Raw genomic sequence first — 23,061 nt, 5'->3', positions numbered from 1 at the left:
ATATCACCCAATCACAAAACTGCTAAGCAATGACGAGACAAGAGAATGTGTAACAATAAATGACTTTACTTCGTCACTTGAGGTTGTATTAGAAATCTTTTATGATGATATTTTGCATGTAACACTGACACATGTGATGGATAACTATTGCAATATGAGAGCTATTAATTGGTTTAACTATTAAGTACCGAAAAAGTATTTAATTAATCCTTAATAACCAGACGCGGACGTAGACGTGACGTGGGGTTTGTGAATAATTAATTCGAAAACATGTATATTTTATCGGTTTTTGTCGTGAAATGTTATTCGGTGTTTTCTGTCATAATCTTTTCACTATGACGACTAGCAATCACAAGCACGAAAGCCTACTGGTTCTTGTTTGCCGCTGCTTTTTTTTTTTCACCAGGATAAGCCGCAGCGAGTGGTGGATACATAAGAGCGCCCCCTTAATAATAGTAATGATGGATAACAGAAAAATGCTGAGTCAAAAAGTCATATGATTTGTTTTCACAGTGTTTTTTTCCGGAAAATAATACTGTATCCAATTTACTTTTTTTCTGGAATACGAAAAAGGAAAGGGCATGAAGAGAAAAGGCCAGAACATTCGAAACACTAAACCACATTTCATTGTGATGTGGGCCGCTCATGCCCACTGTGGTCGCAAGCAATACGGCGTTAAGGATGTTCAGGCTTGAACACTCGTCATTTATCAGCATTATTCACATTGGACTCAGAATTTGGCGGCTTCTAATGCATTAGTCATGACTTGCAACTGATGGCACAGTGAACACTGTAACCACAAGCCATAAATCATGTTGTGTCCTGGTTGAAAAACAACACTGTATTGCTTCAACTTGCACTCAACACTCAACAGAAATTATGTCATTACGTTGCAGTCAACCAAAGGAATTCTCTCTTTGGGAAAACATGGCACTGATATATTTTGTGTTATCAAATCAAAGACACAAACGTAGCACAATAAATATTTGCTTGCTGTTTTTCTTTTTTCACAAATAAATCACAACAACACAACTGTGTATCTGTAATATGATGATGTTGACACACGTAATCAATGCTTATTTCTGTTAGCCCCATCTGGTGAAATAGAGAGCTTCATTCTCGTTTATTTCTTCTTATTTTGAAGAGCTGTGTGAGCTAGAGAGTCTTTTCATTTTCCTTCAAATGATGTTATACAGTACAGTACTCCCCTTTCTTGACAGCGAGAAAGTGAGAACAGGCCCATGTGGATACTTTAAAAAATGTGTTTTAATAAGTGCAGGTGAGTTTTAAAAGGAATCCATGCATTTAAAGCACGTAGGATGGGTAAAACGACAAAAAAAAACCTACCCCCCCCCCCAAAAAAATTATATATATATAGAAAAATCGCCCGCTGCATATCTACGATTTTGACCAGTGGTGCAGACTCTAGAAGCTGCAATAAATGAGGGTCGGCTGTACAAGTGGCTGAATGGTGCACAAATGTAATTAGGCAATTCAAGACAGCAAAGCGTTAAACAAGAGAATGTGAGCTACTGGCTCATGAGCAGCCAAGTGGGTGACGGCACCCCCGGCAGGACAAAGTAGTTCCACCACCAGGGCTTCTCCACTCTCGCCGATCGGCCTTCGCTCACGTCCGTTATCTGGGTGTAGCGTTCGTACTGGTTGTTGGGGTCAAAGCGTTGGTAGGCGGCGACTGCCGCCTCCTCCTCCTCCAGCTCCTCGGGCTCCAGCACCACCTTCTCCAAGACAAAGTCAACCCGTCCGGCGGAGTGCATCATGGCAGGCAGGTGGATTTTCTTGGACGCTCGACTGTAACCGGGCGCAGTGGCCGACACAATGTGAATGCCCGGGCTCAGGAGGCGCCAGTATTCTCCGTTTTCAGCTTTTTCAAGAGAGAAAGGGGCATCAATTTTTGAGAAAGTCAATCAGCAAAAAGTTTTCAAAATCTGACTAAATTGCAGTCACATGCAACTGACCAACTAAAGTTCAACTTGACGCTGCTGCCCCCCCACTCTATTTTTTTGGTTTTAACATACTTGAAGTCAGCAATCTATATCTGTTCATTTATTTAACCGCTATTATCCAGGTAAGCCAAGTGAGAACAGATTCTCATTTGCAATGCTGACCTGGCTGCAGGCAGCAGAAATACAAAATAAAAGCAAACTATAGAGTTACATATTTACATAATCCATTACACATAGCATATAATCAGTAAAAGGTTCAAAACATGTGAAAACAGGTGTAGGTATGTACATGTACAATATCACCCACAAATGTTTTAAACATTGGGATGAATGAGGGGAGTTTTTATTATTTGTTGGAGAGCGTTGCAGAATTTGAAAAGAATATTGACCAAAGGTAGAACAAAGAGGTTCCTAAAATTGCTGGACCAGTGCCAATGTGTGTTTTTAAGCTAAAAATGGATAAGTGAATTTGTCTGCAATTGACGAGAGGACCACTTAACCAAGAACAACAATCAACAATTAAATATATATGAACAATTAAAAAAAAACATACCAGGTTCACCATGTACTAAAAAAAACCACCAAAAATAAAAACAGCAGGTGAACACGTAATACCTGTGATGATGTCATGGCGTATTCCTCTCACTGACACCCTTGCACCTTTTATTCCGTTTCCCTCTGCATCTCTTACAATGCCTTTGATACCACGATGGACCTGAGGAATATTGTATAATTTTTTTCAAATCACCCAAAGAAGAAAAGCTGAAAGGCAAAGATTGCTTACTGCTTCTATAAACGACAACATCGCCTCCTGGTTTTCATGCCAGCTGATAAACAAATCCTCGTCAGGTGGAAATTTCTCGCACCCCAACTCCACGGTCACCTCGAAGCAGTTGGTGTGGAGGTAGTTGAAATCTTGCATGCCTGAACCACCAGACAAAAAAAAAAAAAAAAGCATGTTAAACCCGGAGATGCCCAGCAGGGGAATTTTGGTCATTTGGCTCCCTCAGGTGGCCGCGCCCGGTACTGTCTCACCTCCTGCGCTGCTGGCCCACTGCGCTCCGTTCACGGTTCCTCTGTGACTGTGAGAGTAAGCTGTGCCACAGCGAGCGTTCCCGGTGTACATACTTTCATGCGTGCTGGCGTAGCTTCTGGACAGAAACTTAAATACCTGAAAAACATACATCCCCCTTATTTCCAAAACAGAAAGGAATATATGATCCGATATGTGTGGGGCCCCCGGTAGCCTGTTATAAGAAAAGCTCATCAGTGATGAGACATTTTAATTGTACAACACACACATACACACACACACACACACACACGCACACACTCGGGGGGGGGGGGGGCGACCTCTACAGTTGCTGACCTTGTCATCCGGCGTGGGGGAGAACAGATTCAGATCCAGCGGGTGCTTGGAGCGATCGTACGGGTAGGACACCACCAGATCACCTCCGTGGAAGTTAGCGGAGAGCACAAACGGGATGGAGCGGATCCATTTCATCACGGCGTACGTCTCTGGCGCCACCTTGTCCGATGTCGCATTCCCAAGTAAAAAACAGAACAGGTTGAGTCCATGTGAGTTAGGTAGACGTGTTGTATGGGTCAAGATCGTGCCGTACCTTGCCAAACCAGTAATGGTCAGGAATCGGGATGTGGTCAGTGCGGTAGCCTTTTTGGCGGCGGCGGTTGTAAACGATGGAAGTCAAATCGGGAAAGTTTTTGTTCAGGTCGATGTTTTGGGCATTGTTCCTGCCCACATTTGTCGAACTATAGCTGCGACCCTGGAAAATGAACACAAAACACTAAGTGTAGTGGAGCAATTCTCAAACCTTCGACATCAAAAGACCACCATAATGACCAACATTAAAATACAGTTGTGCAGTAGGCCCAGGTGCTCATGGAAAACAAGTCCCCAGCAGAAATTTTACTCTGAAAAAGTATTTAATACGTATCTTCGGCAGTGATTAGTTGGATTACCACTAGAGGGAGTTCTTGTAACACTTTCATGAAAAAAAAAAACAAAAAATAAACATTCTTTTTCTGACTTTATATTGACTTATAATACTTAAATATGGTGACAAAGTGAGTTTTGTTTGTTGAAAGTTTGTTCACAAACAGTCAATTAATTTCTACACAATTAATAAAAAAATGCTTATTTCATACTATTCAGACTTTTTTTACAAATGTATTTTTCATTGTTTTATTAAAAAAAAAAAAAAAAAAAAACATTCTATTCCTTTTAACAGTACTGACCATTTCTTCGTCCTCGTCGTCGGCGCCGCTGTTCCTGTCCTGTTGGTTGGAAAGCGCCACCTCGAAGCCGTCGGGGTTCATGGAGGGCAGGATGTGAATGCGTGTGGTGTTGACCAGGGTGCGCACGCGCTCGTTGCCAAGGCGGTACTCAGAGCACAGGTACTGCGCCAGGTAGATCAGCATCTGGCGACCCACCACTTCATCCCCGTGCATGTTGGCGACGAACTTCATCTCCGGCTCCACTGCGCATAAATACTTGCTCAGGACCAGCAAATGTGAAGTGTATTTCTTTGTGGTGGAATCATCTGACAATTCCGGGAGTTGCCAAGGTAAAGATGATAAAGCAACTGCTGGACACAGCTTTCTTTGATGTATCCAGTATTATTTTGATAATATGATCGTATCTGAGAAATCGAAAATAGCTAGAAAATTAGAAAAAAAAAATTCCACACTATAAGGCGCACGAAAAGCATTTAATTTTCTCAAAAGCCGACAGCGCGCCCTATAGTCCCACGCGCCTGGTAGAAAGAGCCTGTAACTCTTTTCAAAGTTCCCATTGACTTGTTTCCCCGTTTGTGTGCTCTCCTATGCTATCTAGTGGTAATTATTAGCATGGACCACTTGTAATCTAAAAAGGGTTCTGCCCTAACTGACATGTACATTCGAGAACACACAAACAGAAAACTACTTTGGGAGCTTTGCACAGCCATTATGAAACGAAGATAAAACCAAAAGCATAGTTAACCACTGACTAAACGAAGGAAGAAGGAGACAAGCACGACTCAGGATATACAGTATACCCCTTGTGTATGTGAGCCCATGAGGTTTGGGTACATTTTTATCCAATCAATTGTCTTCATAACTTTTGTCTTTCATTTGTAGTTTTGTAAAACCATTACTATTTCTATGTTCCATGCTTGTGGCCAGTTGTAATGGCTTTGTTACAGCTGCAGCGGTTGTGAAGGCTCTTTTTAAATAAAGCTGTATTGTATTGTATTCCCTTTAGCATAGCACCATCTAGTCACTAGATCACTATTGTAGCTTCTTCGCGTCTTATAATGCAGTGCGCAGTTTTACAATAAGCAATTTATTGAAGGTGTGCCTTATAGTGTGAAAAATACGATAAAGAACAGTTTAGTTATACTAAAATGACAACTCTACACACACAAACAATAAATCTTGTCTAGATGTGCCACAAGTGTTTAAGAAAAAAAAGGGAGTACCAAACAATAACCTCTGGTGCTCACTCTAAAATGATGTGCACCCCCGCCTATAAGCTACACATGTTTTACCACTGCATGACTTTTACGAGCTAAAACCTCAACAATCCTGGTGCCGTATTGTCTGACATAAGTCTGCCGGGAGGCCAGTTATTCAAAGAATGTTTAGGGAAATCAGCTATAGCTTTGAATTTAGTTAGAGAATGGCTAGTATGACATTAAAGAAGTACATCGCTAAAATGTACATTTCGACACACCACAGATGGATTCCGAATGGATGGTTTGGACAGGAGAGCACTTACGCAACTCGTGTTGTCCGGGGCTGTCGGAGAACTCGATGACCAGCAGCTCCTTGCCCTCGGTGCTGCGGCCGATGCTGTAGGTTCTGGCGATGTCAGCGCATTCCTCCTCCGTGCGCTTTAAGATGCTGTTCAGCTGAGCGTTGGAGTGATACGTGTATTTAATTTTCAGCGCGGGTTCCACCGGTGGGACGTCCAAGAACATGTAGTCGTCGTCAACGTCCGATTGCGCTGCCACAAAAGGAAGAGGGTGACTTTTCACAACTGCTATCCCGCAGCCGGGCTAACAAAATGTCTTTTCACCAGTTTATATTTAATACAGAGCAGTGAAATTCTTCTTTGCATATTAACGAGCCTCATGATAAGTGCTGTTTGAGAGCAGTTGCTCAATTGTTTGGCAATCTGTCTCGTTGCCTGGTACTTAAAACAAATTATTCTCAAAACAGTGCTCATATTTTGATGTCATAATCCATTCTCATAAGTGTACAACTTTCGTTTCAAAATACTGTACAGTGCAAATTTCTTCTTTTCTTTGCTGTAAAAATTCATGTAGTACTGAAAAAAAAAGTACTTACCGGAACTTTTGTTTGCACATGATTAAAAATAAGTCACCTCGTGTCATTTTCTACTCTTTTGCTTGAAGATGTTCAAATGATATAGGTTAGTTTTAACACCTTTTAATCATGAGCAGCTGATGTCCAAATTAAGGAACGCCAAAAGATGTAAAGGAATTTTTTTTCAGCGTAGAACCACTTTAACTTGTAATATTTGGGTTTCAAGTCAACTTTATTGTCAAATATGCTCTATGCACAACATACGTTCCATTAATTAAATAGTAAAAAAAAAAAAAACTAATTATTTTTTTCACCATTTTTAAACACAGAATGAGGGTAGGTAATTTTTATTTATTGATTTTTTTTTTTTTTTTTAAAGTTATCCATGGACTTGGAATGTTTCTGAATGCTGAGCTCGGGTCGCATGACAGCAAAACAAAATGGGAATGAAACGCAAACAAGCGTCCAGTGATAACAGATGGAAGACAAGAAAGGGAGGCAGGGGAAATCTGGCATTCCGCTCGGACTTTCTTGGAGCCAGACAAGCATGTGTGCATGCCAGATGGGAACATTCCGCAACGACAAAAATGAATAGGAAGCATCGCGATTCCCTGAGCTCAAAAGTCCCTTTTTTTCTCAATTGTTTTCCAATTAGTGGACACACATTTAAATGTGAAACAGACATGCCAGGGAACCCATTTCAAAAACAAGACTTCAAGAAAAACTTTTTGCGTTTGCTTTTCTTTGTCAATTCAATTATGACATGAAATAGAAAACAACACATTAGCAAGCAAGACGGAAGATGTTTTGTTTTGTTGTATTTCATATTCAATACAGAGCAGTGATTAAACTGCAAATGGATGGCAAATAAATACACTTGTCTACAAATGTGATTTGCCTCCGCTCTTTGTCTGCCTCTGTCCTTGTTCCTGACAACTCTGTTTCTCTTCCTGCAGACTCATCAGTGCCATAATCTTTAGTTTTCATTTTAAGCACGTCCCTTCATCTAATTTCCTGTTCCTGCAGTAATATTGTCATTTTCAACTCACAAAGACCAGTCATTGACACAATCCTTTAAGTGCTTTTTTTTTTTTTTTGTAATTTCCTTAGTCCAAGCATCTGTTCCTGCATGCTCACCGATCCTGTCGGAAAGTTGTCATTTTTTCAACTAATAAAGAACATTCAGTGTCATAATCCTTTTTGAGTTTTTCTTTTTATAGTAATTTTCTTAGTCTAAGTTCCTGTTCCTGTAGGAAAGTTGTCTTTTTTTTCTCTTTTTTTTTTTTTTTTTTATGAATAAAGACCGTTTAAAGTCAAAATCTTTATAGTGCTGATTTTGAGAAAAAGTCATTTTCCTGATTTTCTGTTTCTGCCATAGAGTGACCTGTCAGACATCGGGCTGGTCCTGCACCTGCACGAGTTATTCCTGACTAATTAAGACTATTAGACACCCTAATTTTTGCTTTTTTTTTACAGTACTGTCCTTGAGGGGAGTTACTGTTCCTGCAGGAGAGTTGTCATGTTTTACTGTTCGATGTCAGAGCCCTTATTATGCTCTTTTTTTTCCTCTTTTTTGAGACGCTCTTTATTTACATTACACTGATGTTCCTGCTGGCTTTCTCTTCCCATTCCAGTTCCTGCTGGGGAATTGTAGTTTTGTATTGTTCCATCTTATAATCCTTCTGCATCTTTTTTGGGGAGCGGGGGGGTGCCATAATGTGTTTAGCATGCGCAATTGCTGCTGCTGTTTCTTTTTTTGGGGGGGGGGGCATAATGTGTTTAGCCTGCATTGTTGTTTCTCTTCTTGTTTCAGCAGAGGAACTGTTCTTTTTCTCTGTTTAATGATGGAATTCTTTCAGTGCCGTTTTTGCTGCTAATTTCTGACTTTGTGCTGGCTTTCTGTTCCTGTTACAGACCTGTTGTTTTTTGAGTGCTTGTTCTTGCAGGCCGTCCCTTCCTGTTCTGCATGGCAACTGTCATTTTGCCCTATTCAATGCCATAATCCTTACACTGCTGTTTTTGATGTTAACTTTTTGGGTCTGACATCTAGTGCCATACGGCTTTCCATTCTCGTTCCTGTTCCTGCAAGCAAATGCGGATATTTTCGATGGACATAAAGAGCAACCATGCAGTTAAGGCGGCGCTCACCGTTGAGGTCGTGGAGTGGGTCATAGCATCCTTCCTCCTCAGCCACAAAGAAGCGATCGCAGTCCAGGAAGTAAGGCCAGGCCATCTGGATGGCCTCGAAGGCGTGGACGCAGCGCTTGCGTGTGGCCTCGCAGACGCGCCGGCATGGCTTCAACACCTTGTCGGCCTCACAGCGTGGCGCCAGCACAGCGCAGCCGAGCATGCGTGCCTCCTGGTGGCACTCGCCGCCCAGCAGCGTTTCCAGCACGCTCAGGAGGAGGTACTCCACGCCGCTCTCAGCCTCCAGGCGGCTGCTGTGGCCCAGGATGTTGGGGTAGAGCGTGTGTGTGTACGCCATGTTGTCGCAGTACGACAGCTGCATCTCCTCGCATTTGGCTGGAGTACAAAAATCAAACGGCAGCGATGGAAAATCGTCAACATTGTTTCAAGTGAAATTCAGCATTGTAAACCATTTATTAGACAATATTTTGTGACTTTTTAAAATCTCGCAGTTGACAAATACTCTATATAGTTAAAAAAATAAAACCAATACAAAAACTAATAAAAACAAATTACCCCACAGCATTTCGCCCGCCAAAAACTAGTCAAATGAATCAATTTCTGCTAAAAAAAAAGAAGTAAAATAAACTTAATTTAGAAAACAAATGTCAAAATTAAATTTAGTAAAAAAATGACAACTAAAAAAAAAAAAGACAAAGAAAAATCCAAAATTAATATAACTATGATGTACATACAAGTCGTACGTGTTTCTCCACCTCACACCCCAACAGAGTGTGTCGATATATGCTACAAATAGAGTGTGTGTCACGACAGGTCTAGGAAGCTATGTCATACAAAAAAGTGAATGTCGCATGTAAAAAAGCCGAGCCAAACAGTGTACCATGTGTACCAGCTGTATGCCCTATGCAGCATTTTGAAGATGAGCCTGGCGCTGCTGAAAATGAGAATGTGAACATTCCCTGCAGCCGTGAATCATCGAAAAATGCGACACAGGCCAGATGGCTTTTTACTCCACATTCCATCAGTGTGACTTATTGTTTGGAAATACTGTATGTCTTGAAAGCTCCTCCTTGGAAGAGTTTAACACTCACGTTTTTCTTCCACGATTGGCTTGCAGTGACCTGGAAGATATATAGGCAGTCAGAACGCATTTTCTTTGTCAAATGAACACCATGGCACCAGTAGTAGAGTTGAGTTGAGATGGCAACTTTTTTTAGCAGCATGTGTGTGTTTTTTTTCCATGAAAAGGTTGCTCTTGCAAAACCACCTTGTTGTTACAAAACCTTTTTTACAAGTAAAATTCAAAGTTATCATTCATGACACCTTGTAAGATTCTGAGTTAATTTTGTTCAAATCCAATACAAGAAATACCACAACCCCTCCCCAAACATTACGAAATATGATATAATACGAACACTTAACCTTCCACGGCTGTTTTTTTCCTTCTTTTTTTTAACTTTGTGGGCCGGAAATTAGGAAAAAGTCTCCAAAATACATAATACAAAGTAAGGTATAACATGACGTCCAAAGCCCGGCCAAGGAAATAGTCCTTCGGTCCATTGTTGACTATTAATTGGACCTGGGGTAAGTTTTTGATTGTGCAAAACCTGTAAAAGTCTACTGGAAGGTTCGAGGAGGACGCCAGGAAACACAACCACGGTGCATTTTGACGCAGCATGCAAGCGTTATGGAATGAGTGGTATGCGCTTCAAAATGACAAACCAAAACAAAACAAAAACTTTACCTCGAATCTGCGTGTCACATCGTGGAGGTAAAGCCGTCACCAGCACGGCGCTGAGAATTTGCAGCGCAACGAGGAGCATGATGCGCATTTTCCACATTTTGTGTTCCAGCGATGTGGCAACACCGACCCCCTCTGCCCCCCCCCCACCTCTGCGCCCCCTCCCACCCTCCAAAAAAAAAAATCTCCTTCGTGAGCACGACTTTATTCCAACCTCCACGGCCTTGATATCAAGTTACAAGCGCCACACAATGTTTTAAGGCCAAGTTAAAACCCACCAGCAACTAACTAGTTGGGAATTCCGAGCCCCGTTATTGGCTGGCTGACAGGTGATGCGTCGTAAAGTCAAACCGCTGTCGTAACGTTTGAGTTTGGTCACCTGATGTCGCGTCAGCCAATAGGACGCGTCTTCAAGTATTTGCTTGAATTTTATGTTGTCAAGTACAAATACTTTTTGTTACTGACTTTTGTTCTCATTTGGGTTGAGAAACCACCAGTGAAATCGAATATTCAAACTAATCATTTTACTCAACGTTTTTGTTATGAGAGGTGAAACAGTGGATTTTTTTCCCTCATGTAAATGTGTTTGCAAGAAAATCAAACTTTGTACAGTAGCTCTGTAGACTGCAGTAATAATTGTTCATTTTAGAGGATAAAGAATATATAATAATAGTCAGTACTATTATATTGTCTGTCTACATGTGTCTCTCCAACTGACTGTTTTCAAATATTTGTTGAGTTCCATCATACAACTTTTCCCATTATGTGTTAGCAGTGAGCCAGCAGCATTTACAGCAATGTTTTTTTTCATTGTTTTAAATGTAGAAGTTGGGGTTCTCTTCAAACCAGACAGCTATTGGTATCACTATGATATAAAAAAAGGTGTGTGGTTGTCAAAACCTACAAAATTGTTTTTCCTCCGTGCACAGTGCAATAGCGTAGTAGACCGAAGTGTGGAAGTGGTCATGCTGGCCAGAATCTTGCTGTATATCAAACACTTAATGTTGATCCCTAGTGGCGGTCCATGGCGACAAAATGAAGAAGCTTGGCCAACCTGGGGAGTACAACAACTGTGCAGCTCAGATCGGGACAGTAAAACGGACTATGTTGTTTTTGTGGCTCCAGTGTCCAATGTAAGTAGGTGTTAGTATGGACTATGATGCTCCTATGACGTCAGATATAGCGTATGAAATAATATGTTGAAGATTTTTGAGTAGTTTAAGTAACAGTAGTGAGTAAAAGAAAGAAAGAACGAAAAACAGAAAGAAAGAAAGAAAGAAAACAAAAGAAAACTATTATAAATGATAAACAATTATATTATATTGTTTCTTTCAATGGCGGCCTTTATCTGAAGACAAGCATTTTCTTTGGTTTTCAAATTCAAAACAAATGAAACTAAAAAGCAACGAGAGCCTTTCCACCTTCCTGGGGGCGTGGTGTGCTCAAGACAGTGGGCGTGGTCAGCGGTGACCTGTTATTGATTGACAGCTGGGACGCTTAAAGCCCCAGGAGCGAAGCTGAGCTCACTAAGTACGTGGGACGTCCCAGGAGTGACTGCCAGCCCCCTAAATCACAACTGCCAAGGTAAATAAAAAGAATTGAATTCCGTTTGACTTGTTGAAAGATGATATTATTTATAGGCGTCCCTAAATTCTGCACACAATTGACAGCAACATAGAATCATCTTTCCATCATTGCAAATTAAGTTATTTGTTAATATTCCAAATCATAAAATCTTGAAAATGTCATTCATGAAAATATGTATTTTTGTATTCATCTTTTAGAGACACTCTGTGGAATTGTTTGTCAATCCTAATTCTCGCCCCCTCCCACCCTCCAAAAAAAAAAATCTCCTTCGTGAGCACGACTTTATTCCAACCTCCACGGCCTTGATATCAAGTTACAAGCGCCACACAATGTTTTAAGGCCAAGTTAAAACCCACCAGCAACTAACTAGTTGGGAATTCCGAGCCCCGTTATTGGCTGGCTGACAGGTGATGCGTCGTAAAGTCAAACCGCTGTCGTAACGTTTGAGTTTGGTCACCTCTGCGCCCCCTCCCACCCTCCAAAAAAAAAAATCTCCTTCGTGAGCACGACTTTATTCCAACCTCCACGGCCTTGATATCAAGTTACAAGCGCCACACAATGTTTTAAGGCCAAGTTAAAACCCACCAGCAACTAACTAGTTGGGAATTCCGAGCCCCGTTATTGGCTGGCTGACAGGTGATGCGTCGTAAAGTCAAACCGCTGTCGTAACGTTTGAGTTTGGTCACCTGATGTCGCGTCAGCCAATAGGACGCGTCTTCAAGTATTTGCTTGAATTTTATGTTGTCAAGTACAAATACTTTTTGTTACTGACTTTTGTTCTCATTTGGGTTGAGAAACCACCAGTGAAATCGAATATTCAAACTAATCATTTTACTCAACGTTTTTGTTATGAGAGGTGAAACAGTGGATTTTTTTCCCTCATGTAAATGTGTTTGCAAGAAAATCAAACTTTGTACAGTAGCTCTGTAGACTGCAGTAATAATTGTTCATTTTAGAGGATAAAGAATATATAATAATAGTCAGTACTATTATATTGTCTGTCTACATGTGTCTCTCCAACTGACTGTTTTCAAATATTTGTTGAGTTCCATCATACAACTTTTCCCATTATGTGTTAGCAGTGAGCCAGCAGCATTTACAGCAATGTTTTTTTTCATTGTTTTAAATGTAGAAGTTGGGGTTCTCTTCAAACCAGACAGCTATTGGTATCACTATGATATAAAAAAAGGTGTGTGGTTGTCAAAACCTACAAAATTGTTTTTCCTCCGTGCACAGTGCAATAGCGTAGTAGACCGAAGTGTGGAAGTGGTCATGCTGGCCAGAATCTTGCTGTATATCAAACACTTAATGTTGATCCCTAGTGGCGGTCCATGGCGACAAAATGAAGAAGCTTGGCCAACCTGGGGAGTACAACAACTGTGCAGCTCAGATCGGGACAGTAAAACGGACTATGTTGTTTTTGTGGCTCCAGTGTCCAATGTAAGTAGGTGTTAGTATGGACTATGATGCTCCTATGACGTCAGATATAGCGTATGAAATAATATGTTGAAGATTTTTGAGTAGTTTAAGTAACAGTAGTGAGTAAAAGAAAGAAAGAACGAAAAACAGAAAGAAAGAAAGAAAGAAAACAAAAGAAAACTATTATAAATGATAAACAATTATATTATATTGTTTCTTTCAATGGCGGCCTTTATCTGAAGACAAGCATTTTCTTTGGTTTTCAAATTCAAAACAAATGAAACTAAAAAGCAACGAGAGCCTTTCCACCTTCCTGGGGGCGTGGTGTGCTCAAGACAGTGGGCGTGGTCAGCGGTGACCTGTTATTGATTGACAGCTGGGACGCTTAAAGCCCCAGGAGCGAAGCTGAGCTCACTAAGTACGTGGGACGTCCCAGGAGTGACTGCCAGCCCCCTAAATCACAACTGCCAAGGTAAATAAAAAGAATTGAATTCCGTTTGACTTGTTGAAAGATGATATTATTTATAGGCGTCCCTAAATTCTGCACACAATTGACAGCAACATAGAATCATCTTTCCATCATTGCAAATTAAGTTATTTGTTAATATTCCAAATCATAAAATCTTGAAAATGTCATTCATGAAAATATGTATTTTTGTATTCATCTTTTAGAGACACTCTGTGGAATTGTTTGTCAATCCTAATTCTAAAACATACAAAATGGACTGCACGCGTGTGCGTTGTACAACGTGGTACATGAGTTCATGATCAGTAAAAGTCATTTAAATGAACAGCGCGTTCAAAAAGAGGGAACCCTTTATTTGTGTTTTGCACTTAATCTCTGGTTTTGTGATGGCATGTGACAGTTGGAGTTTAATGGGGACAACACACATCACACACACACACACACACACACACACACACACACACACACACACACACACACACACACACACACACACACACGCTCAGTGGCCATTTGGGATTAAACATCACTGTCTCATTTGAGATTAATCCACCTCCCACCCCCCTCCACAAACACGTTTGCACTTCTATTCTTGTGAGGGCAACATGGTGGTCACCTCCCACTGACCAAATGAGAAGCCCACTGGCCTATTCTTGAAATAGCTAAGCAGTCATGGGACATTGTGATTTCCTTGACATGCTGTGGAAGTGATCATTTGTAGACACTTGATGGTGTTTCTCTCACAGGCAGCGGACAGCCGGCGACTGTTCCATTGCTGGGGTTGCTTAAAAGGATTTCTTGGAGTTGGGAATTCATTGAATGTCCCGGAACACTGTGGGTGGGTCCTGCCCGTTTTCCTGTTTACATGTGGCTGCTGCCGATCTCTTGTTGCTGTTTAGGACAATTTAGTAGGGAGGCGGTGTGATTTTTTTTTTTTTCTATTTTAATCCTGTCCAGAATGATGAAGTGCAGCGTGTGTCTTGAGATACAAACGAGCCAATTTACAAGCTTTTCGATATATGAGCCATTGTTCGGACACATTTTTTCTCTTTGAGGAGAAGATTGAGATATGATTGCTGGCAGTTAAAGTTTACCATCAAACTAAATTTAAAACAAAGAGTTGTGCGTTTAATTTTGCCTTTAAGTCGGATGTCTTAATGCTAACACATGATAGGAAACACCATAGATGGGATAACGAATAGCATCTACAGTATGTCTTGGCTTTAAGCAACGGATATTTGAACACAATCGATGCAGCAACACAGAGAGAAATTAGAGACCTATTTTCTTGGAAAAATATTTGATTGGCAAATGTCGAAGTACCACCTCGTACTTTGCAATCTGCAGCAGAGACCAACTCGTGTGTACCATTGATGGATGATCAGCATTGGAATCAGCAGCATAAAACCCTGATCAGATACTGTATATCCATGCTCATACACATTCCCAATATTTAGCGGTTGATCCTGGACTGAGAGCAACGGCCGGATCCCCGCCTTTCCCCCGCAACATGCCTTAGCCATCCGAGCACAAGTCAGGATGATGGCCTCGGCCGTAGCCGGCAGCGACCGCAGGAAGTCGCTGACGCTGCGAGGAGTGGACCCAGAGACGTGCATGATTGTGTTTAAGAATCACTGGGCGCAGGTGAGCGTGGAGTGGCAAATAGTCTCGGGGTCATGTGATGGCTACTCCAATTCACCGGGTTTCCTTGGCCTTTAGGTAGTGAAGATCTTAGAGAAACATGAGCCAGGGCGCGGCGGCACCAGCGCACTGAGTTTCCTCTCAGGTCACACTGGAAGCAGCGGCGCCCGCCTCGGGTCCATCCCGGCCGATGAGGCCAGTGCTGTTCAGAACTACGTGGAACACATGCTGTTCCTGCTCATGCAGGAGGAGGCAGGACAAGGTGAGAGCCAAAGCAATCCATCTTTCAAGAATTAACAAATTGTCAATGAACTGACGAACGTGCGCATTTTTATGGCAGGCGGATTTCACATTTAAATGTCAACATTTAAGTTTGGCTATCTGGAATTAACATTAAAATTGTCTTCCTGACTCAACAAGATTACATTTTGATTAGCTGGAATTTTCATTCAAAATATCTGTAACATTATTGTGGCTAGTCAAAATGAAGTCAAGTCCAGTTTCTTGGATATCAAGTCGAAGTCAAGTCAAGGCTTTCCGAAGTTTTATGACTCGAGTCTCCAAACGCAGCTGTGAACATACATGCTGCTGATCCTAATCCTCAGGAGGAGCAATGGGTCCCATTTTGGAGTTTGTGGTTCTGGAGGGTGTGATGGAGCGCCTTTTCCTGTGGAGCTTGAGGCGACAGTTCACCGAGGACATGAAACTGGAGCAGCTCAGGATGTACCAGATGCTCCTGACCCAGGCCCAGCAGCCCCTCCTGCACCACAAGCCACTGCTGCGGCCGCTCATGACACTGCTGGCCTCCTGTGGCGGCGCTGGCGCAGGTACGATACGTTACGTCGCCTCGGTAGAATCGACCCCTCGGTTGACTGCCTTGACTTTTTTTAGACGCAGGCGGCTGCGTAGAGGCAGAGCTGGTCCTCCTGTTGAACCAGCTGTGCGCGGCTCTGGTGAAGGACCCCTCAGTGTTGGAATTGTTCTTCCACACCAGCGAGGATCAGGGCGCCGCCAACTTCCTGCTCTTCTCCCTGCTCATCCCGTACACACACAGGTTCTTGAACACACGCACGCTGAGTGAAAACCATTTCAAGCATTCCACACTGAAAGTCACCTTCCACTCTCCCAGACAAGGTCCGGTAGGTCAGCAGGCCCGAGAAGCTCTTCTGCTCATCATGTCGCTTTCGGCCTCGGAACCTCGCGTGGCCCAGCATATTGCCCAGAACACGTACTTCTGCCCTGTAAGTCCCCCCCCCATGCACACAACCTACATTCTCCATGAGCAAACAACACCGCCACAGCAACTCAAAGGTGTGCGTGGCGAATTCTCATTTGATCAAAGAACCTCGACTACCAGTAAAACGCAAATGAGTTAGTTGGTGAACATTTTTATGATCCAAGGATACAACGTTGTTGGTGTTGAGTGAGGCGGCGGTGTTCATTTTGATTTCACAGCCATGCGTTATGTAACAACCAAACGAGCTCAAGGCATTTGGTTAGGGGGAAAATTACTTCCGGTAAAAATTTTGGAGGTGCCGGGAGGGCTCCATGCCACCTCAGGAAAAAGTGTTTGTTTACAGCAAATAGCAGGCCATGTTGCCTCTATCATGAATGAATGATTCACTCATTCCTACCTCCCTAATGATTATGTTTATGTTTATTCATTTATTTAGTTTAGCCATTCCGTCACTGTGTTTGGAATCATTCATCCATTCCCTACTCAATGATCACTATTACGGGCTTTTAAGTGCGATTTTTTTTTTCATGATCCACATACTTATAAAAATTAAAAAAACGCATAGTGTTTGACGAGTACTAGCATGCCTTCAGATTTATGTCCATGTGACCATGCTGACCTCAATCTTCTTGTGGAGAGGAGATTAGTAAATCAGCACGAGATTGGCCGCCAGTCCAAAGCGGGATTAGTAAATCCGCTGCGTGTGAATGGAACAGCATTGCTACCACTGACGCCGCTCGTGTTTTGATCTGCGCTTGAATCTGTGGCTCCCCCTCTTTCCAGAGATGAAGGAATCAAAACTAAAATCACCCTCCTGTTTCTTTCCCGCATAATCCGCTCCTGAATTTTGGTTGAGGTGCTCAGTTTTTTGTTGTGACCCACATTCACTTTAAAACATGGGTGTCAAACTCAAGACCCGGGGGTAGAGATCTGGCCCACCACTTAAACAAACTTGAAATCTGGACCAAAATGACAGATTGTCTTCAGTTTTATTAATGTTGCTTTGCCAGTGATTTAGCAGCGAATGTCGTAAATGTCAAACTGTGTACTGGTGCAGGTTCTGGCCACAGGTCTTTCTGGTCTCTACTCCTCTCTGCCAGCTAGGTTGCAGGTTTACAGCGAAGACTGGCACTGTCTGGACCAACCCGACTGGCAACAGGTAACCATGACAACTGTACACAGAGAGTGCAACACCGTGAGGGGCATTATTGCGTATGAGCGAATAATGCCAATGTTCCGCATTTCGACAGGTTCCGGCTCTTGTCCACTTCCTGCACTCGCTGGGCTTCTGCAGCGCCGTCACCAGCGTAATGCGCCAACCTTCACACAAACTCTTCTAGTCTTAAAAAGACAATAACATCGTTCTTCATTCTAACCTTCCCTCAGGTAACTCATCCTTCTATCCGCTCCCAGCTGCTGAGTTACATCCACAATGGGTTCCTGGTGCCTGTGCTCGCCCCTGCTCTCCATAAGGTATACAAAAACATCCGTAATTCTAAGCCGTACAAGTTTTGAAAGTGTTATCTGCGCGTCTGTGTACAGCTGACTGTGGAGGAGGTCATGACAACTACAGCTTACCTGGACTTGTTCTTACGCTCCATCACTGAGCCTGCACTCCTGCAGACCTTCCTGTCCTTCATACTGCTGCACACTCACGACAACGTGCATATCCTGGACACGTTGGTCAGCAGAGTCAACACACCTTTTCAGGTAACGCACCTGACATGCCGCTGAAAGCAGATCCAAATCAAAGACATGATCTCGTCTCGGTGCTCCTCAGCTAGGCACGGTGTCGCTGGCTCTATTCAGGACGCTCATCAGTCTCTTCTGCGAGGACGTCATGCTGCAGCTCGTTTTCAGGTCAGCTCGATGGTAAAAAAAAAGAACTATGGCATTGCAGGATACAGATAGCTGTTTTGTTGAATGACATTAGGATTATGAGGGGGGGTCCTTGGGAAAAACATGTTCTGGTGAAGGATCCCTGGAACCCTGATTTTTAAAGAATGCCTGCTTTAGGGGATTACAGTACAGATCACTTGATTACCTGAGTGTCGTGTGTCCTCAGGTTCTTAATTGCTTGCACCCACCTGAGCAGGAAGCAGTGGTCCTCATTAAAGCACAAGGCCTGGTGCTCCACGAGTGCCGCCTCCTTCCTGCTCCTCATGCCCTCTTGGTGCCCCGTCCACCTGCCGAACAGAAATGGAGCCTCAGAACACATCCACTGGCCCAAAGGAGCAGGTGATGCATTGTTTGATGATGATGTGGTGTCAGTGAGTCCCATCACATATTTGAACTTGGCTCTGTGGTGGTCAGATGTGTCAGTGGCTGAAAGCATTGGTTATTGGCGAGGCTCAGACTTCCGAATGGAAGTCAACTACCTCCATTACCTCTCAGATGCCCGACAAGCCATCGGCGCCTCGAAAAGGTCAGTGGATCCTCCTGATAGCAACGATACAAAATGATTGCTTGAGCACCATCTGGTGGCAACCTGGTCCCAAGAAACTTAAGCATGTTGATATGGGAGGAGCTTAATTTAGTTTAAAGACAAACAATGATGTGCAACCATCCTGTGGCACATGGTGCCATACAAATGATTATAACTTGCCTTGCATGTTGATATGGGAGGAGCTTAATTTAGTTTAAATACAAACAGTGATGTGCAACCATCCTGTGGCACACGGTGCCATACAAATGATTATAACTTGCCTTACTAATAACATCGTGGTGTCCCTCAGGGCGTGTCGGCACTGGTCGGCGCCTTATGACGGACACAATCCGCCACCTGTCCAAGAACAACCTCTCACATTGAATGGATCAAATGAGGATAACATGGAACGGCAACCAAAAAGTGACTCTGTTGGTGCCTCCCCGACCTCTTGCTCCATGGACGTTGTCTCCAAGAGTAACCAGGCAGGAAGAACCAGCTCTGCTCTAGAGCTTGAGTGGGATGACCTTTTTGCGGATGAGGATCTATCGTCTTCATTTGGTGGCTCTTTTGCACCTCTACCACCCTTACCCCCTCGCCACATCCAAGAGATGCGACGCAGCGCCATCAAGCTGGTGCACGGCGCCTATGTGGAAGAGGGTGAATTTGAGAAGGATGTTCTGGTCTATGATCTGGTCGCCCAAAAAGATGCCACTGCTGCTATTTTGGAACGAATGATGGCAGCCAATCGAGGACCACGTGGAGACGGCGTCTCCTCTGTGACAACAGGAAGGACAATACATGAAACCGTTAACTGCATTATGTCATCACGGAGGACGAGTGAGGAAGGAGGAAAGGAGGAAATAAGGGGTGAGGACCATGGAAACAAATCGAGGCAAAGCGAGGACATCAGTGATTGCGTTACTGACATTTGTAATGCAGACTGCATCCCGGACGCACAAAATCACACTTCACTCAACGGTCATTCATTGATGACAAACACAGACTCCACATGTCACAACAAAGTTCCTGGTAACAACGGCAACTTCCTGTCCCAGTACCATGAGCTAATGCGCTCTTTAGGGGCAGAGCCGGAGTGCGACAGCATACTGGATGACATTTCCACCTTTAGGAGGCGGATTCAAGAACTGAAGCAAAGACTGATAGAGGAAGATTGTGAAGATGGAAAGGAAACGGTTGAGGAGCTGTTGGAGGAGGAGGAAGAAGAAGATGGAGCGAGGCAGAGTGTTCCATTTACAGGTGGGTTCACAGACCATGACAGAACACAACACTCCAGGTGGAAAATAGTAAGCAACATCTATAGGGAGAGCCATCTACCTGTATAAGAGCTAGGGCACATTAATTGTTCACGGTCAGCTCACCCAAGTGTTCTCAGCCTATGTTGGTCAGTTCACCATCTTGCTGGCTTGCTCCAATTACACTTACATCCTCACTGAAGACTCGTTGTTGGATTATTTCGGCAAATTCCTTCAACGAATCTCACTCTCACTCACACTAACCTCCCACAGGGCCCTTTATCAGTGTCCTTCTGTCCCGTCTGGAGAATCTACTGGAGAACTCTATCGCCGTCAACCTGCTGGTGACAGGCATCCTCGCTCAGCTAGCGTCGTACCCGCAACCTCTGTTGACAGTGTTCCTGCTTGACACAGAAACACACCAACAGGCTGGTGTGTGTACACTGCACCAGGTAACATGCACTCATGGTGCATGTCAAATGACCTGATTATGACCCGACTTGCGAGTTTTTAAAAATACGAGTCATAGTTTGGCCGATCATTTACTTTGACTTGCGAGTGCAAGCTTGAGATATGAACGCTGTATGGTGGCAGTGAATTCAACTCACTTCACAAACTACACAAACCAACTGTGGACCAACCTATAGACAGACAATGTAACAATACTCACAGGCATATCTTCTTCACCGACATGTTAACCATTGACCCAATGCATTTAAGATCTTTTTCATAGATAAGGATTTCAATTCAACGGAGCCGTCCACCTGCCGAACAGAAATGGAGCCTCAGAACACATCCACTGGCCCAAAGGAGCAGGTGATGCATTGTTTGATGATGATGTGGTGTCAGTGAGTCCCATCACATATTTGAACTTGGCTCTGTGGTGGTCAGATGTGTCAGTGGCTGAAAGCATTGGTTATTGGCGAGGCTCAGACTTCCGAATGGAAGTCAACTACCTCCATTACCTCTCAGATGCCCGACAAGCCATTGGCGCCTCGAAAAGGTCAGTGGATCCTCCTGATAGCAACGATACAAAATGATTGCTTGAGCACCATCTGGTGGCAACCTGGTCCCAAGAAACTTAAGCATGTTGATATGGGAGGAGCTTAATTTAGTTTAAATACAAACAGTGATGTGCAACCATCCTGTGGCACACGGTGCCATACAAATGATTATAACTTCCTGACTAATAACATCGTGGTGTCCCTCAGGGCGTGTCGGCACTGGTCGGCGCCTTATGACGGACACAATCCGCCACCTGTCCAAGAACAACCTCTCACATTGAATGGATCAAATGAGGATAACATGGAACGGCAACCAAAAAGTGACTCTGTTGGTGCCTCCCCGACCTCTTGCTCCATGGACGTTGTCTCCAAGAGTAACCAGGCAGGAAGAACCAGCTCTGCTCTAGAGCTTGAGTGGGATGACCTTTTTGCGGATGAGGATCTATCATCTTCATTTGGTGGCTCTTTTGCACCTCTACCACCCTTACCCCCTCGCCACATCCAAGAGATGCGACGCAGCGCCATCAAGCTGGTGCACGGCGCCTATGTGGAAGAGGGTGAATTTGAGAAGGATGTTCTGGTCTACGATCTGGTCGCCCAAAAAGATGCCACTGCTGCTATTTTGGAACGAATGATGGCAGCTAATCGAGGACCACGTGGAGACGGTGTCTCCTCTGTGACAACAGGAAGGACAATACATGAAACCGTTAACTGCATTATGTCATCACGGAGGACGAGTGAGGAAGGAGGAAAGGAGGAAATAAGGGGTGAGGACCATGGAAACAAATCGAGGCAAAGCGAGGACATCAGTGATTGCGTTACTGACATTTGTAATGCAGACTGCATCCCGGACGCACAAAATCACACTTCACTCAACGGTCATTCATTGATGACAAACACAGACTCCACATGTCACAACAAAGTTCCTGGTAACAACGGCAACTTCCTGTCCCAGTACCATGAGCTAATGCGCTCTTTCGGGGCAGAGCCGGAGTGCGACAGCATACTGGATGACATTTCCACCTTTAGGAGGCGGATTCAAGAACTGAAGCAAAGACTGATAGAGGAAGATTGTGAAGATGGAAAGGAAACGGTTGAGGAGCGGTTGGAGGAGGAGTAAGAAGAAGATGCAGCGAGGCAGAGTGTTCCATTTACAGGTGGGTTCACAGACCATGACAGAACACAACACTCCAGGTGGAAAATAGTAAGCAACATCTATAGGGAGAGCCATCTACCTGTATAAGAGCTAGGGCACATTAATTGTTCACGGTCAGCTCACCCAAGTGTTCTCAGCCTATGTTGGTCAGTTCACCATCTTGCTGGCTTGCTCCAATTACACTTACATCCTCACTGAAGACTCGTTGTTGGATTATTTCGGCAAATTCCTTCAACGAATCTCACTCTCACTCACACTAACCTCCCACAGGGCCCTTTATCAGTGTCCTTCTGTCCCGTCTGGAGAATCTACTGGAGAACTCTATCGCCGTCAACCTGCTGGTGACAGGCATCCTCGCTCAGCTAGCATCGTACCCGCAACCTCTGCTGACAGCGTTCCTGCTTGGCACAGAAACACACCAACAGGCTGGTGTGTGTACACTGCACCAGGTAACATGCACTCATGGTGCATGTCAAATGACCTGATTATGACCCGACTTGCGAGTTTTTAAAAATACGAGTCATAGTTTGGCCGATCATTTACTTTGACTTGCGAGTGCAAGCTTGAGATATGAACGCTGTATGGTGGCAGTGAATTCAACTCACTTCACAAACTACACAAACCAACTGTGGACCAACCTATAGACAGACAATGTAACAATACTCACAGGCATATCTTCTTCACCGAC

The 23,061-nt window shown here is 43.6% G+C and overlaps 3 protein-coding genes across 5 annotated transcripts; 2 read left to right on the top strand and 1 right to left on the bottom strand.

Annotated features, from left to right (window-relative positions):
• Nucleotides 1-257: 257 nt before the first annotated feature.
• LOC109520322 (carboxypeptidase Z-like) lies at nucleotides 258-10,321 on the bottom strand. The gene is made up of 11 exons (XM_019877451.1): nucleotides 10,186-10,321; nucleotides 9,533-9,562; nucleotides 8,442-8,816; nucleotides 5,743-5,970; nucleotides 4,221-4,462; nucleotides 3,587-3,748; nucleotides 3,334-3,492; nucleotides 3,000-3,135; nucleotides 2,749-2,888; nucleotides 2,580-2,679; nucleotides 258-1,882 (listed from the first exon to the last, which is right to left on the bottom strand). The coding sequence occupies exons 1-11, from the start codon at nucleotides 10,280-10,282 to the stop codon at nucleotides 1,530-1,532; spliced, it is 2,022 nt and encodes a 673-aa protein (XP_019733010.1). The 5' UTR covers nucleotides 10,283-10,321; the 3' UTR covers nucleotides 258-1,529.
• A 2,786-nt stretch (nucleotides 10,322-13,107) lies between these two features.
• On the top strand, nucleotides 13,108-20,716 carry LOC109520292 (protein FAM160A1-like). Of its 3 annotated transcripts, none has more exons than XM_019877416.1 (17): nucleotides 13,108-13,213; nucleotides 13,565-13,660; nucleotides 14,401-14,488; nucleotides 15,112-15,298; nucleotides 15,374-15,557; nucleotides 15,901-16,122; nucleotides 16,187-16,349; nucleotides 16,425-16,536; nucleotides 17,590-17,691; nucleotides 17,783-17,839; nucleotides 17,919-18,005; nucleotides 18,075-18,242; nucleotides 18,313-18,404; nucleotides 18,598-18,770; nucleotides 18,846-18,957; nucleotides 19,268-20,217; nucleotides 20,487-20,716. In XM_019877416.1, the coding sequence occupies exons 4-17, from the start codon at nucleotides 15,194-15,196 to the stop codon at nucleotides 20,699-20,701; spliced, it is 2,742 nt and encodes a 913-aa protein (XP_019732975.1). In that variant the 5' UTR covers nucleotides 13,108-13,213; nucleotides 13,565-13,660; nucleotides 14,401-14,488; nucleotides 15,112-15,193; the 3' UTR covers nucleotides 20,702-20,716. The 3 variants fall into 3 exon arrangements, with proteins under 3 accessions (XP_019732975.1, XP_019732974.1, XP_019732976.1); XM_019877415.1 differs by having other exon boundaries at nucleotides 13,109-13,213; nucleotides 14,401-14,492; XM_019877417.1 differs by having other exon boundaries at nucleotides 13,115-13,213; nucleotides 14,401-14,492; nucleotides 18,313-18,392.
• Nucleotides 20,717-20,975: 259 nt separating this feature from the next.
• LOC109520313 (protein FAM160A1-like) lies at nucleotides 20,976-22,337 on the top strand. The gene is made up of 3 exons (XM_019877436.1): nucleotides 20,976-21,029; nucleotides 21,105-21,216; nucleotides 21,425-22,337. Exons 2-3 carry the CDS (start codon nucleotides 21,155-21,157, stop codon nucleotides 22,335-22,337), a joined length of 975 nt encoding a protein of 324 aa, XP_019732995.1. The 5' UTR covers nucleotides 20,976-21,029; nucleotides 21,105-21,154.
• Nucleotides 22,338-23,061: the final 724 nt, after the last annotated feature.

This window comes from Hippocampus comes, unplaced genomic scaffold, assembly GCF_001891065.2.
Source record: "Hippocampus comes isolate QL1 unplaced genomic scaffold, H_comes_QL1_v1.1 scaffold143, whole genome shotgun sequence".
NCBI classification, from domain to species: Eukaryota; Metazoa; Chordata; class Actinopteri; order Syngnathiformes; family Syngnathidae; genus Hippocampus; species Hippocampus comes.
This window is presented reverse-complemented; position numbering and strand designations above follow the sequence as displayed.

What these genes read in the sequence shown, in the direction of transcription:
- LOC109520292 (XM_019877416.1), top strand. Translation starts at nt 15,194, where the DNA reads ATGATGGCCTCGGCCGTAGCCGGCAGCGACCGCAGGAAGTCGCTGACG. An exon ending in GCAGGAGGAGGCAGGACAAG is followed by an intron (nt 15,558 to 15,900) that starts GTGAGAGCCAAA and finishes CCTAATCCTCAG; the next exon opens with GAGGAGCAATGGGTCCCATT. An exon ending in TCGCCCCTGCTCTCCATAAG is followed by an intron (nt 18,006 to 18,074) that starts GTATACAAAAAC and finishes GTCTGTGTACAG; the next exon opens with CTGACTGTGGAGGAGGTCAT.
- LOC109520313 (XM_019877436.1), top strand. Translation starts at nt 21,155, where the DNA reads ATGGAAGTCAACTACCTCCATTACCTCTCAGATGCCCGACAAGCCATT. An exon ending in GCCATTGGCGCCTCGAAAAG is followed by an intron (nt 21,217 to 21,424) that starts GTCAGTGGATCC and finishes GGTGTCCCTCAG; the next exon opens with GGCGTGTCGGCACTGGTCGG.
- LOC109520322 (XM_019877451.1), bottom strand. Translation starts at nt 10,282, where the DNA reads ATGTGGAAAATGCGCATCATGCTCCTCGTTGCGCTGCAAATTCTCAGC. An exon ending in GCCAATCGTGGAAGAAAAAC is followed by an intron (nt 8,817 to 9,532) that starts GTGAGTGTTAAA and finishes TTTGTACTCCAG; the next exon opens with CCAAATGCGAGGAGATGCAG. An exon ending in CCCCGGACAACACGAGTTGC is followed by an intron (nt 4,463 to 5,742) that starts GTAAGTGCTCTC and finishes ATTTATGCGCAG; the next exon opens with TGGAGCCGGAGATGAAGTTC.